Raw genomic sequence first — 14,658 nt, forward strand, 5'->3', positions numbered from 1 at the left:
GTTTAGTCCACATTTTCTGAAGAGACTCGATCGCTTTATGAACAGATTTGATTTAGGCTTTTATTCACATTTAAACATTGATCAGCGAACATAAACAGAAACTCAGCCAAACCTGCTTGACCCGCAAGAACAAACCTCATTGGTTCTTGCGGAAGCTCAAACCTGCTGCGTAAAACAAGAATTAACCTCATTGGTTCTCGCACGTCAAGTGAACATTTCTGTTTACCACAACTGATGTGTGAATTGATGAATGTTTATATGTGAATAAAAGCCTAAATTCAGTCAAGTGTTAATTATATAAAGCAATCTTTCTTTGTCTCTTCAGAAAATTTGGACTAAACCACTCAATTCATTGGAACGACATGAGGGTGAATCGCCTAATTAATGACAGAATTTTCATTTTTAGGTGAACTATTCTTTTACAGTTTTTCTCGATTGCTTAAACACTATAACCAGGCTTTTGAACTAAAATTTCAAAACCATACTGTAATTTATCAAAAAGCACACCCATTTCACTAAACTATAAACACTATTCCCTGTTTTGACACATGAGTCAGATTTTTTGAACTGTCACTGCAAAACTCTACACACAAATCCCTTCATTTCTCATTGCCTAGACCATGTTGTCATGTATAACGCACTAGCATTCAATATCATTCACTCAAGTCAGCACAGCTTCAGCTCAGTTAGCACTCAATTACCCAAGTGGAAACACTAAGAGTCAAAATTTAACACACGTCAATCAGAACCTTCAATAGATATATAAAAGGGCCCAAATCAGTTTATTGCGTTTTGGATCAATGGATCCAGAAAGACATGAAGGAAGAGATCGAGGAGGGATAAGGAGAAGGAGGAGGACAACGGGCAAGGGCAAAAAGACAAGCAGTCTCAGATGAAATTCAAGCCACTCTAGTTGCCCATGTCTTTATCAATGGTATGACTATGAGGGAGGCTCGGCTACGAGTAAGGCCAAATTTGAGTCGCTTTACCATCGCCTCGAGAATCTTCAGGGAGGTGTGGTGGCAAACAAAATTATATCACTGAGTAAGAGACAAACATTTCCAATAGTCTTTGATGAGGTTTATTTTCTTGCAAGAAAAGGCCAGCAGTCGTACAGTCACACAGAGTGTCTGCAGAGTGTGACAGTGAAGCATCCTTTCTCCTTTATAGTCTTGACTTCCAGAATGTTATCTTTCTAGGCAAATTATGGTATTTCAACCATATGTGGAACATTCTTAGTTCATCATATTGTATCCTTCAGTGGAGAACCTCCTGTCACGTCCCAACACTCTTTACCATTCCAATACAATTCCATATTAGAATAAGGTTTGTGTGTGCTCTTTTACTGTCATATGATGGTCACACACATCTTACTGTAAGTAATTTTTTTTTTTTTGAGGAGAGAATAAAAAAAGAAAAGAAAAGTAAAACAGGGAAAACAAATTTGTTTTGTTTTGTTGTGTGTGTGTTGTACTGTGTAGTACACGAATGAATAAAAATGTGCCAATGTATACATTGGTTGTGTCTTTTGTGTTCATCATGTGAAAAGGTTTGTGATGGGGGGAACCACAAGCAACATAACTTACCAGTTTTTGAAATGTTGTTTTGAATTTATTGCACCAGTGTGTTAGACTATGTTGTAGTGTGTGTCATTTTGAGGGCTTGTGTGTCCTGTCTGAGGGCAAAGTTTGGTTTTTCAGCAAGAGTGAATGGTTTTGAGTGTAGAGCTTCATTTTGACCTGAAAATAGGATGTTTGGGGAATTGGGTGAGACCATATGGATTTGTGTTTACAGTTTTGAGAATACGAGGCATAGTTTCAAGAAATGTGTTTAAGCAATCGAGAAAAACTGTAAATATCTTAATTAAATATGTTAATAAAAAAATGATATTTTGTTATTTAAAAGTGCTCTAAGCGATGTTGGGTGAAGTCACTTCTTGTTGACGTTCGAAGTATTGTCAAACAAAACGGAGGCTAGCTTGACCCTCCCTCCTCCTCATACTGTCCCCCACCCCTCCCTTCCGTGCTTCCTGAAACAGTCATGAACGAGTCGGAGGCTTCTCCGATGTAAATTCGTGACTTTGCGTGTTCCTTTTCCCTCTTCTTTGCTATTTGTTCATCGGAACGTCGTCTCTTTGGTCGTGTGTCGGCTATATCAAAATTAAATTCTAGTCATTGTCTAGGACATCTCTCCTCTAGCTAACTTCCCTCTTCATGCTTCTCTCTCCTCCACTCCCCACACCCCCCTTCATGTGATTTTCATTTTTGGATGAACTATTATTTTTAGCTATTATCTTGTTACACCATCCCGGCAGGCCGTTGATAATGGATTTCTTTTCTTTTTTTCTTTTTCTTTTTTTTTTTTCTTTTTGTCCAATACTTTGTTCTTTCTCTATTTAAAAATGTCCAACAAATAGTTACAGATATACAAAACTGTATAACTGAAACTAACAAGATCTATTGTTTAGAAAAACAAACAATTACTAACTATTCACTATCTATTATTATAACAGGGTTGCAAAGATGGCATGCAAAATTATAAAAAAAAAAAAAAAAAAAATCATAATATATAGAGATTAATTAGTATTAATGAGAAGTGCAAAAGTATGCATAACATTATTGAAAAATATATAGTAAAAAGATAAGACCTGCCCAAACAAACACTGATTGCTGGAGTGATGAAACAAAGCATAAGGGTTATTCTTATATTCGTAATTTGCATAAATTTTTCATTATTTTCTCTCATTTTCATTAATGCACACAGCCATCTGTCACAGACATATGTTTGCTCAAAGCTCAAATATCTGGATCACTTCATCCTATTCTTAAACACACACACACACACTCAGATTTTCTCTCACTGTGTGTTTATGTTGCAGCTGACCCCATGGCACTCCACTGGCACGAGACTGCCACTAGCTGCCCACACTCCCCTTTGCCACGTCTCGTTCACCCGCTCTCGGCCAGCCGACGTGCCCGACTCTGGTATGTTGCCAGGGATAAGTGGACTTCCATGACAACTGTTTAGCGGGAGAGAGAGACGGGCAGGCGAGGGGAGAGGGGGACAGTTTATCTCACTCCAGGATAGATCTGTGGGAAATCTGCCAAGCCACATGCTATCATTATGGAGCAGGTTGGATAGCACATTAGAAAATGACAACTTTCAATTTGGTGGGCCTTTGAACACAAAGACTATCAGGAGGGGCCGCAGAACACTTGGCACTGAAGCACTGTGGGATGAGAGGGGATTAAAGTGACAAAGTGTGTGTGTGTGTGTGTGTGTGTGTGTGTGTGTGTGTGTGTGTGTGTGTGTGTGTGTGTGTGTGTGTGTGTGTGTGTGTGTGTGTGTGTGTGTGTGTGTGTGTGTGTGTGTGTGTGTGTGTGTGTGTGTGTGTGTGTGTGTGTGTGTGTGTGTGTGTGTGTGTGTGTGTGTGTGTGCACATATAATGTCTCTCTTTACCTTTGTATACAGCAAAGATGTCACATGGCCTTCAAAGCTTGACACTCCAGAGGAACGATTTGATGTTTTGTCTCGCAGAGTGGCCCATAACGCTAAACCAGGTATGACGTATTGGAAATCTAATTGGCGGTGTTTGCTACGTCAGAAATCATTATTGCTATTCCTCAAATTAAAGAGACAGTTCATCCAAAAATGAAATTCTCTCATCATTTACTCACCCTCATGCCACCCCAATGTTTATGACTTTCTTTCTTCAGATAAACACAAATTAAGATTTTTAGGAAAATAATCCATCTCTGTGAGTCCCTATAATGCCTTTGATTGGCTGACACTTGTTTGACACTTGACAAACCACACACAGCCATCATAATGGTAAAAAGCATTGATGTATTAGTTAAAAATATTAGATTTTTTTTTATACACCTATCATTTTGCTTAAAAAGTCTAATGGATTACTGTCACGATCACTGTGTGATTACTTTATCTGCAGAAAGAAAGTCATATATTTTGAGTCATATATATATTATATCCTTATACCTTTAAGGATTTGAACAACCATGTTATACAGGAAAAAATGATGCCTCAAATTATGTGATTTGTGAATAAAAGGTGAGCTGTTGTATTTCTAAGTCATTTTCACCTGGATGATGATTAAAATGACTGAATAAATCCCATAGATTTACATTGAAGCATGGACCAGAGTAATATCTAGAGACCAGAATATCATACAGGGTGGATGGGTGGTCTCCTATGATTTAGGATAGTAAGCCAATACTCAGAACACCAAGCAACACCCTAGCAACCACCTAGAACACATAGGTAAACCACATACAGTACACTGCGTCCGAAAGCTTAGGCTGCTGGCTTGTTGCCTTACTGCCCTATCTGGCAATAGCAGCATTTGTGCAAGAAGTAGTGAATGTAATTTCACGAAGTACAACATGTTCCTGGATCAACATCATTGTTGATCCTGGAACAACATTCGATCAACCAATCAGATTTGAGGAACAAGTGTACAGTTTATGTCAAGTTTATGCTTACAACTAGGGTTAGGTGCTTCTACATCAGTGTTATTCACCAATACCCTCTGATTTTTGGGATAAGTTGTTGTTAGGGTTGGGGATAGGGTTAGGACTATGTTTTCTGACAGGAATGTTGTTCCAGAATCCAGGATCAACAAAATATGTTGATACAGGAACACGCTTTACTCTGCAAAATCGTGGCAACCTGCACAAAGGTACAGAATCTGATTTTGCCAAGTACAACATGTTCCTGACCTGGATCAACATCACATTCAACCAATCAGATTTGAGGGACAAGTTTTCTTGCTTGTAAGCCTAAACTTGACATAAACTGTATTATGTCAAGTTTAGGCTTACAAGCAAGAAAATTGCTTAAACCACACACTGAATTCAATCCAGACTAAAAAAGTCTGCATGGTGCAAAATGTGCAAAGTGCATGTGAATTAAAAGCTAGACAAGCACGAGCAGACGTTTCAGCACATTCAGCACTTTTGGTTCTACGCACCAGAAGCAAAAGGATTTTTTACCTATTTGGAGCACAACTATTTTTTCATGTTTAGACTTACGATCAGGGTTTGGTGCTTCCAGAGTTATTCACCGTTAGTCACAGTATCATTTTCCTCATAATTTATCGATAAGCTAAGGTTATGGTTAGGTTTAGGTTTAGGTTTAGGGATAAGGATATGGTTATGGTTAGGATAAAATTTTTGTTGATCCAGGAACTTGGCAAAATCAGGATGATTTCGGACAGAATTCTGAATTCTGAGGCAGCATAACAGTTTAATGATCTACAACAAAATAGAGAGAGAGCTTTGTTGCTATGCAAACTACAATACTAATTTCTCACTAGAAATGACATCAAAAGTCAAGGAATCAAATACAATCTATTCTGCCTTCAAAAATCAATCAGATGAAGGTATCTCATTCTCAGTAGACAGGATGTGACATGATCATCGAATTCTGACATACGTTATTGCCTTTCTACCTCCACATTTATGGGAGATATCCCACATCCCTGGCAATGACCAACCCTAGGGGCCATAGAGACTTGGGGATGGGCTGTTTTGATTTATAGCAATGCCATAGCAACCACCTACAATTCCCTAGCACAGTTACAGGGGACAAAATGCTCTCACATTTCGTTCAGAAAATGTTCAAATCTAGTTTCTTCTATTTATTCCCACTGCCGTTATTCTTTTTCTGGATGAATGATGTATAATGATGATATTCTAAATATCTGTCCTTTTTGTGCATGTCCATAGATGCAGTACTGGAATGTCTGGGGGTCAGATGGAAGCTGCATTGCTCCGTCCTGAGTAGTTCAGACACGTTATTTGAGTTGTATACCAACAGCAAGAGACAGCAGGATGTTGAGCTACAGGAGAGAGCAGGTATGGTGCTGTATAGTGTAGCTCCCGGATCAATGCATTTAAAAAAAAATGTTTGTTTTTTTTGTTTTTTTTGGGGGGGGGGGTGTTGTTTTGAGGTTTTTGTTTTTGTTTTGGGGTCTGGGGGGTTTTGTTTTGTGGTTTTTGTTTTGGTTTTGTTTTGGTTTTGTTTTGTTTTGTTTTGTTTTGTTTTGTTTTGTTTTGTTTTGTTTTGTTTTGTTTTGTTTTGTTTTGTTTTGTTTTGTTTTGTTTTGTTTCAGTAGTAAAGGCCCGTTCACACCAAGGGCGATAACTATAAAGATAACGATAAAGATATAATTCTAAAAATCGTTCTCCATATTAAAGAATAACAGAGTTCACACCACAACTATAACAATAAAGATATGAGGAACGATATTGTTGGGATCACTTTCAGAACGATTTTTTTTCCAGCTGTCGAACGATAAAACACTGACAGCCAATCAGAATCCATTCTAATTTAAAGGTCTCGCGCATTTAAAATGGATCTGGATCATCCGGGCGCGCGCGTGCTTAGAATAAAAAGACCGTTATCGGTCGTTGGTGTGGACGCATATATAGTTATCTTTATCGTTATCTTTATAGTTATCGTGCTTGGTGTGAACGGGCCTTAAGCCTCTCATAATCTTAAAGCATAATTAGTCAACAATGTGCATTTTCAGAAATCACATTTGCCTGAAGACGTAACCTTAGCATCAGTGTGCAGCTTGAACACTCTCAGTTAGGGGTACAGATATCACACACTTTACCTATAGTTAACACCACCCAAATGCATTATATAATGAGCACATGCTTGGGAGAGAGCTGTTTATTTACAAAATAGTTCATTAAAATCATCATAAAATATGCAGGACAATAACTGAGAACCATTATGGTGTAATAAATAATGCAAAAGAGAAGATCACATTATAGTGACCAGTGTTATCCTTGTGATCATAATAAATAGACCACAATATAACTTTTTGTGTTGTGATATTGCAGTCATTGGGAAAGACAGCAGAGTTAGTAGTTCTGCATGTGAGAGAGGACTTGTCCACAGGAAGTGGCTTCTCAGAGGTCCTTTGACTCTCCGACTGCCTGTCAAAGATGACTCCATCAATAAAGAGGGTAAGCTCTAAAAGGGCATCATTTTTATTATATTATAGCGGTAAATGACAAGCTGTGTCATCATCTCTTGTTGACTTGCTGTCACGTGAGTTTCTGATCTAAGTGTACTCTCAGAGATGTTGACTGATGAGGGGGCACACTGTGACAGTTATGGAGTAATACAGTTATGTAAGAATCTCTCTTGTGTTCCAGCGTTGTCTTTTGCCCTGCGTACACTGTATGACCATGAGGAACGCCCTGATGAGTGGGGAGAGGCCGTACTCTCCACTGCTGCATTACTGGGAATGTCAAACCTCTTCCAGAAGTGAGTATTAACCTCTTCCTCTTCAAATCTGTTCTGGAACTGGCAGATTCATTCGGTCTGGTACATGATGTCCAATACACAAGTTACTGCAGTCACTGCCACTGTCATGTCAGTGTCTGTGTGTGTCTCTGTGTGTGTGTGTGTGTGTGTGTGTGTGTGTGTGTGTGTGTGTGTGTGTGTGTGTGTGTGTGTGTGTGTGTGTGTGTGTGTGTGTGTGTGTGTGTGTGTGTGTGTGTGTGTGTGTGTGTGTGTGTGTGTGTGTGTGTGTGTGTGTGTGTGTGTTATTAAGTGATAAACGCTAATCCAGAAGTCCATAATGCCACACCCTGGTCTCTAGAGAAGTTTGTTTTGTCCAGTTTTAGATTAATTCATATCCAGGATGTTGGGTGGAACTGGATGTGAATTGTGGCATTGCAGACAGTCACTGAAGATATTTTTCATATAAGATCTATGTTCCACCCAGCCGAGTTTAACTCAACATGCATTGCATCACAGTCCGTGTCTCCCATGTGTGCGTCAATTTGTAATTATGCAAATCAAATTTTATACAGTCACGAATACTTATATGTTTAGTTTTGGAATGAATACACAGGGTTGTATGATATATCAAATATTATATCATTTTGAGACTGATGCATATGATAAACAGGTGTCTTACAGAGATGTTGGCACATATCTCGTCTTCGACTGTGTGCAGCTTTCATCAAGTGTCCTGCAAGGTAACTATTATTATTATTATTATTATTATTATTGTTGTTGTTATAAAACTATAATGAAATGGATCCTATTCCTATTCCATCATTTTCTATTGGTCTTTAAATGACCAATAGGGGGAGCTCTGTATTCAGCTCTGTATTTAGTGTATAAAAGTCTACTAACCTCTTTTTGTGTTTTTCAGTTTAAAGAGACTTTTCTCCAGAAAGCATGTGAGCGCTGGTTGGAGCTGTTCCTAGTGACCGACCTCTCTTTCCACATAAAACTTAAAGATTTGCCTTTTGACCTCATGCTGAAGACCCTTCGTTCTCCAAGGTCTCATACTTTTTCTCAACCTTTTTAAGAGTATCACTGACAATTCGTATCGGGAAACACTTGCATCATGATCTTGCTTGATTGCATTACTTTTGCATAAAGAATATGAAGCCTATTTTTATAGGACCGTTAGGATTTTTGGTAACACTTTACAATAAGGTTCAGTAGTTAACATTAGTTAACTACATTAGTTAGCATGAACTAATAACGAAATGCACTTATACGGCATTTATTAATCTTTGTTAATGCTAATTTCAACATTTACTAATACATTATTCAAATCTTGTTAACATTAGGTAATGCACTGTGAACTAATGTTAACTAATGAACCTTATCGTAAAGCGTTACCACATTTTATTTAATTTTTTTTTGCGTTGTGACTTTCATCCCAAGCCTTATTACTACAAAGCATCAGGATATTTTACTTTTGCGTTTGTTTATAATCCTTTTTATCTCAGGAATAATTCACATTAGATTCTCAATCATGAAAAGTCATGAAAAGTCACAAAATAGTCCTGATTTTTGTAATGTCACTCTGCAAAACATAAAGGTTGTAAAATAGACTTTTTTTCCTTTATGTAAAATATATATATATATATATTTTTTTTTTTTCTGTAGATTTTTTGGGTGACGCATGTCCTGGCCATTCCTTGCAAGTTTTTAAAGCACTTTTCTGAGCTTGAAATAACCTTCTGCATAGATAATGACTATTTAAAACGCATCAAAAATGAGCAGATGGAGTAAATCAGCAGGAAGCTAATAAGGTCTCTGTGTCTAGACTGTTTGCATCTAATGAATATGAGGTCTTGAGAGCAGTGCTGTACTGGCTGTACCTGAAGTTAAACCCCCTCCGAGAGACCCTACCTGCCCATAGCACCATCATCCACTTCTTCTCCAGGTACATAACCTCCATCAAACCATTTACAGCTATCAGCAACAACACAATGCACATGGTCCATTAGTATAATTCCAGTCAGTAAAAACCCCATTTACAGAGGACATTACAATAATTCAATAACTTCAATTGTGCAGCAAACTACATTCTTTTTTAAATGACCTTGATACTGCTTAGCTACTTTCATGCACATATGCTGTTTTTAATGACATCCCTCCATCATGTATCTGTCTGTTTCAGGGAAACGGCTGTTTTCTTGGAACAGCCTCAGGGTCAAAAATACATCGCTATCTTTCAAGCTCTTCGTATGCATGGCATTACTGAATGTAAGTTTTGGATGCTTCATGAATACCAATTTTGCACAAGCTCACAAACTTACACCATCTACAACATTAAAATGAGCCTCAAAACCAAGCAGACATCTTTGATTTTTCACCAGATCTCCTAATACTGTTGCGCCCCATCGTTAGCTTAAATGAAAACAGACAGTTTGGCAGAATAATGAGTATATCTGACAAACAGTGTGTCCCAGCTACAGGCTCACGTCATGGACACAATCAGAACTATCCACTGGACATCCAACACACACCCAGCATGTGATATAACCCACCAGACATGACAACACTATCAGCTATTCAGAAAACGCCTCACAAACACAGTCATGTTATTGATGCGTGCCATTTTGTTGATCTTAAGGGAGAAGTTCATATAAACAGAGCTTTCAGAATTTAAAACTGGATTGGATTCATTCCGACCGACTGATGAAAATGAGTTAATGTAAACATAGCTAATGTTGTTTTGGACCCCCATTGATTTTCATTGTACGGATGGGAATTTTTTTTAAAGGGGTCATATAATGGTACATGCACTTTTACAAGCTGATTGTACTGAAATGTGTGTTGGCAGTGCCTGTACACAACCATCATAAAATGATAAAAATCCATCCAGTATTTTTTTTTTATCTCCTTATATGTTTTCCAATCTCTAAAATCAAGCTGTTCGACCATGTGACGTCACACGGTCGGACGCCCCTCCCACGATTTGTGATTGACAGCAGCGTTTCAACACAGTCCCGCCCTTGCTCGTGAGCGAGCTGTCAATCATCATAGTCCGCGCGTCATTGTTGATACTCAGTGGAGCACTGTCTATGAGCAGAATGGCGTCCTGTTCTTGGGTGTAATAAGGAACACAGCGGTCATTTTGATGTTACTAAATCCGAACCGCTGAAGACGCAGTGGCTGAGTTTTGTTTTTGAAGTGAATATTCCCCACGATCAACGTCAATGCTTTCATGTACTTTGCGTGAATCATTTCACACACCAGACTGCTTTACAAACGAGGGTCAGTATAAAGCTGGTTTTGTTAAGAAGCTGCTCCTGAAAAAAGGATCGGCAACTATTCGTGTTCCTGCTGCACCTGCAGAAGAAGTGAAGTGAGTGTAACGTTTTATTAACCTTTATATTAATATTTATATTAATCTTTGCAAATCGCTTGCTGCACGCTTCACGATGAATGCGGCTGTTTACACTCAGGTACATTACGGCATGTTTTCTATGTACGACGTTATCAATATAATTCATAATCCCACGTTTATAATGAAAACGCGTTATGGTTATTGTGTTATTATTTCAAACGGTGCACGCACAGAACAGAGGGGCGGGGTGAGCAAAGCTCATTATCATTTAAAGACACATGCACTGAAACGACGTGCTGAAAACAGAGCTGTTTTTGACCAGGTAAAACAATACTAATGAGAATTTTTAATTAAAGTATATTACAAACTTTTAATTTAGACCCTAAAGAATCATATTAGCTTGTACAAAAATGGCATTATATGACCCCTTTAAGAACACTGTAAAAACGTCTTCAAAATATATTATTTGTGTTGCATAGAGAGAAAGTCAGAATAAACTTTTTTTGGTGGGTGAACTATCCCTTTAAAATAAAATGCTCTGTGTCACTTTCATAACATTGTTGAGTGCCAAGACATGTCAAATTGACATTCAGAATACCTATTCACTTGAAAAAAAGATGGAGAAAGATGCAGTGTTTGCTCATACGCAAGATTATGGATCTGAAGAAATTCTTAAAGTTGGCATGGAAGTTGCAATTGTATTTTCTTCCCTATTATTACATATATCTGAGTGAAATGCTTCTCGAATAAATAAAAAAAATGTTGGATGGGACTTGATTACGTCCACCAGGAATTGATTGGATCATTGAAATACACATTGAAATACACTGTTTGATATTAGTATAGATCTCATGTGAGTGACAGGTTGTCCCGCTCTCACACAGTAAACACGAAGAGAAGGGATGTCGCTCCAAGATTATGAAGGCACATGAATTTAAAAAATAATGATATGCACTGATATATCATTTATAATAACAATACTCCATTTAAAAAAATGTAAAAAAAAAAATCACATTTGAGGAATATGTGTGTAATTTGTGTGGTAGAATTAAAAACAAAAAGGTCTTGTCAATTAATCACACACAATACTTGTTAGGAAAAGTAGCTTGTTACTGGAAAAGCTGTGCTGTTTGCACACAACTGCAAGGTATGCTCAAGTTAGTAGCGCTGCTACTTTTAGTCTACTACCGAAAACTGTATTTGAGTTGTGTTGTTTATGTGTGTTGATGTCTCAGGGCAGCATCTGCAGGAGCTGCAGAACATCAGAGTGCTTCCTGAATCCTGGCTGCTGAGCATCCTGTCAAACCATTATCACACTGTGAGCATGTGTAGAGACCTCAAAAAAACACCACCATATTCAACCCACCCATCACTCCAGTTGTAGTGCCATACTTAATTCATGACCTGCTTGTTTCAAAGCAAGCTTTATATAAGTTGTATTTGACTTGAGTACGCAAGTGAAAACTAATTCATTAACTTCATGGTTAATCTGTATGTTTTTTTTTCCATAGCTTCACAGCGGGGGCAACATGGTCGTGACTGACTTCTCCAAACAAGCCATCCGGTTTGGAATGATGTTTGATAGGGTGCGGTACACTTTCTGACACTTAACACAGATGTGTTATTTCTAGAGCTCCATGCTTTTCTGTCCTTCAGTCACTCGCTATTTCTGTTGTTGCAATATGACGAAAGTCAATCCATTTTTAACCTATTATGTGTTTGTGCTCTTTTACTTGCTTGTAAGCCTGTATTTTGTGTGTTATATGTTCTGTCGGCATACAGGAACAAGAGTGCTGCACACAAACCATCAGCCTCTGTGGTTTTTACTTTCTTCTCCAAGCTGCTAAATTGGACGAATCAGATACGTACAACTTCTCCATTGAGGTTAGAGCACTCACAGGTTCATACCCTTGTGAAAAGGGGCATGTGATTGTATTTGATGTGCACTTGTAGTGTACTTCATGTCTTAAAAGTATATTAAAAAAAAAACTGTATTTGCAGATAATATAATATTAAATAAAAGCCCACTTAAGTACAGTACACATTTCTATGGAAGCTTATTTCCGCCAGAATAAACATTTTTAAAGGATAATTTTGACTTTTTAATCTCACAGTTGCGAGACATAAACTCAGAATTGCGAGATATAAAGTCAGAATTGTGTGATATTAAGGTTTTTTTGCAATTGCGAGTTTGTCTCGCAATTCTGACATCTTTTCTCAGAATTGTGAGATATAAACTCGCAATTGCGAGTTATAAAGTCCAATTCTAAGGAAAAAAGACTGACTTTTTCACAAAAGTCTCACAATTCTGACTTTATATCACGCAATTCTGAGATAAAAAAAAAATCTGAATTGCGAAATGTAAACACAATTGTGAGAAAAAAAGTCAGAATCGTGAGATAAAAAGTCGCAATTACCTTTTCATTTTTTATTCTGTGGTGGAAACAAGGTTCCATAATATTCAGTTAGTATATTATTTTTAATGTATATTATTTCAGCAATAAATACTCTTTTTAAAAGTATTCTAAAGTGTAATTATTTTAACAGGGGGACTTTATACCTTATAATGTCTTAAGTATCCACCAGATGGCACTTTCAGATGGAGCTATCAATGTATTTAATTGGTGGTGTTCATTTTAATTTGTAAATATAAAGATACAGTTTACCCAGAATAATGCCATGATTCATGCACCTTTATGTCGTTTCAAAGCTGAATTACTCACAACAGAGGAAATTTAGTATGGCTTAGCTGTTCTATAGGCTAAAAAACTAAAACAATGAGGTCTGTCAAGCAATAAAAAAGGCCCAAAAGAAGCCAATACAATACCAAATCACTATCTCTCTCTCTGTGTAGAGGTTAAGACACTGGGATCCTGCTGTATCACAGTCTTCCATAGTGAGCAGTCCATACTGTATGAGGCCAGATCGATCGGTGTGCTATCACATCACAGTGCAAAGCTTCGCCAACGGCAAGTGGCAAGAGCACAGCAGTGGACCTATCAATCAAGAATTCGGCTTATGTAAACGCCGCAGTAGAAGCAAGGTACCAACACACAAACACACTGAAACAAAACAATGAAAACTAGAGACACTGCAATGATTGGTTTGACAGAATAACCTGAGGCCTGATGCATGAAGCCAGTTTCAGTTAGTTTGAGCAAACTCTGTTTTTTCAGGCTCAAAAAAAAAATGTGTATGGATTTGTACAGAATGTTTTTGTCAACTCTAAACCTACTCTGAAACTCTTTTGTAGCTTTATGCAACAGGCCTCTGAACACTACCAGTTCAACAGTTATTGCTAAATAATGCATACATGCATATAATATAATATAATATAATATAATATAATATAATATAATATAATATAATATAATATAATATAATATAATATAATATAATATAATATATCAGAAGAAAAAAAAAACAATACACTTTATGACTTATGATGCTTCATTATAGCAAAGTTACAATTTTCTCTTTTTTTTTTTTACAGCCGTTTCAGATTGAAGGACTTTTTCCACCCATCCTGGTCACCTTTGCTCTGGCATTCCCATTTTGATGCTGACTGTGCCTGGGATTTTTGCTGTTGAATAAAACAAACAATCCATTTCATAGTAAATATATGAATGGATTATATCCAATGTCAAAATGCTTTTGTATTTTTCCTGTTCATGCATGGTGAATGGCTATGTCTATTAACAGCTATACTACTTATGCTCTAATGTGAGTATGTGAGTAATGCACATGCTTGATATGCTTGTTTAATTATTGATGCTTTATTTAAACAACATTACTAAAAATAGCATAGAAATGCTTAGGTTTATATAACTTAAAGTTCTTGCGAAGATACCCAGCATATTTTAATGTACAATCCATCGTAGGATATGTAACATACGTCCACTTGACATGAACATAACTTGACTAAAAACCATGAACTAAACTTAACCATGAACATAACTCACCAATAGCAGAATAAAGATAGACAAAAAACAATGGTAACATGAGGGCTATATATACTAAGG

General features: G+C 37.2%; 1 protein-coding gene across 1 annotated transcript; it reads left to right on the forward strand.

Moving 5' to 3' along the window:
• Positions 1-2,884: 2,884 nt before the first annotated feature.
• Positions 2,885-14,282, forward strand: btbd16 (BTB (POZ) domain containing 16). The gene is made up of 14 exons (XM_081392597.1): positions 2,885-2,984; positions 3,472-3,560; positions 5,745-5,873; positions 6,870-6,995; positions 7,188-7,299; positions 7,949-8,018; positions 8,198-8,328; positions 9,107-9,226; positions 9,464-9,549; positions 11,872-11,954; positions 12,148-12,222; positions 12,419-12,520; positions 13,491-13,679; positions 14,130-14,282. Exons 1-14 carry the CDS (start codon positions 2,887-2,889, stop codon positions 14,193-14,195), a joined length of 1,476 nt encoding a protein of 491 aa, XP_081248723.1. The 5' UTR covers positions 2,885-2,886; the 3' UTR covers positions 14,196-14,282.
• The last annotated feature ends 376 nt before the right edge of the window (positions 14,283-14,658 follow it).

This window comes from Scardinius erythrophthalmus (genome assembly GCF_964197995.2).
Source record: "Scardinius erythrophthalmus genome assembly, chromosome: 18".
Lineage (NCBI taxonomy): Eukaryota > Metazoa > Chordata > Actinopteri > Cypriniformes > Leuciscidae > Scardinius > Scardinius erythrophthalmus.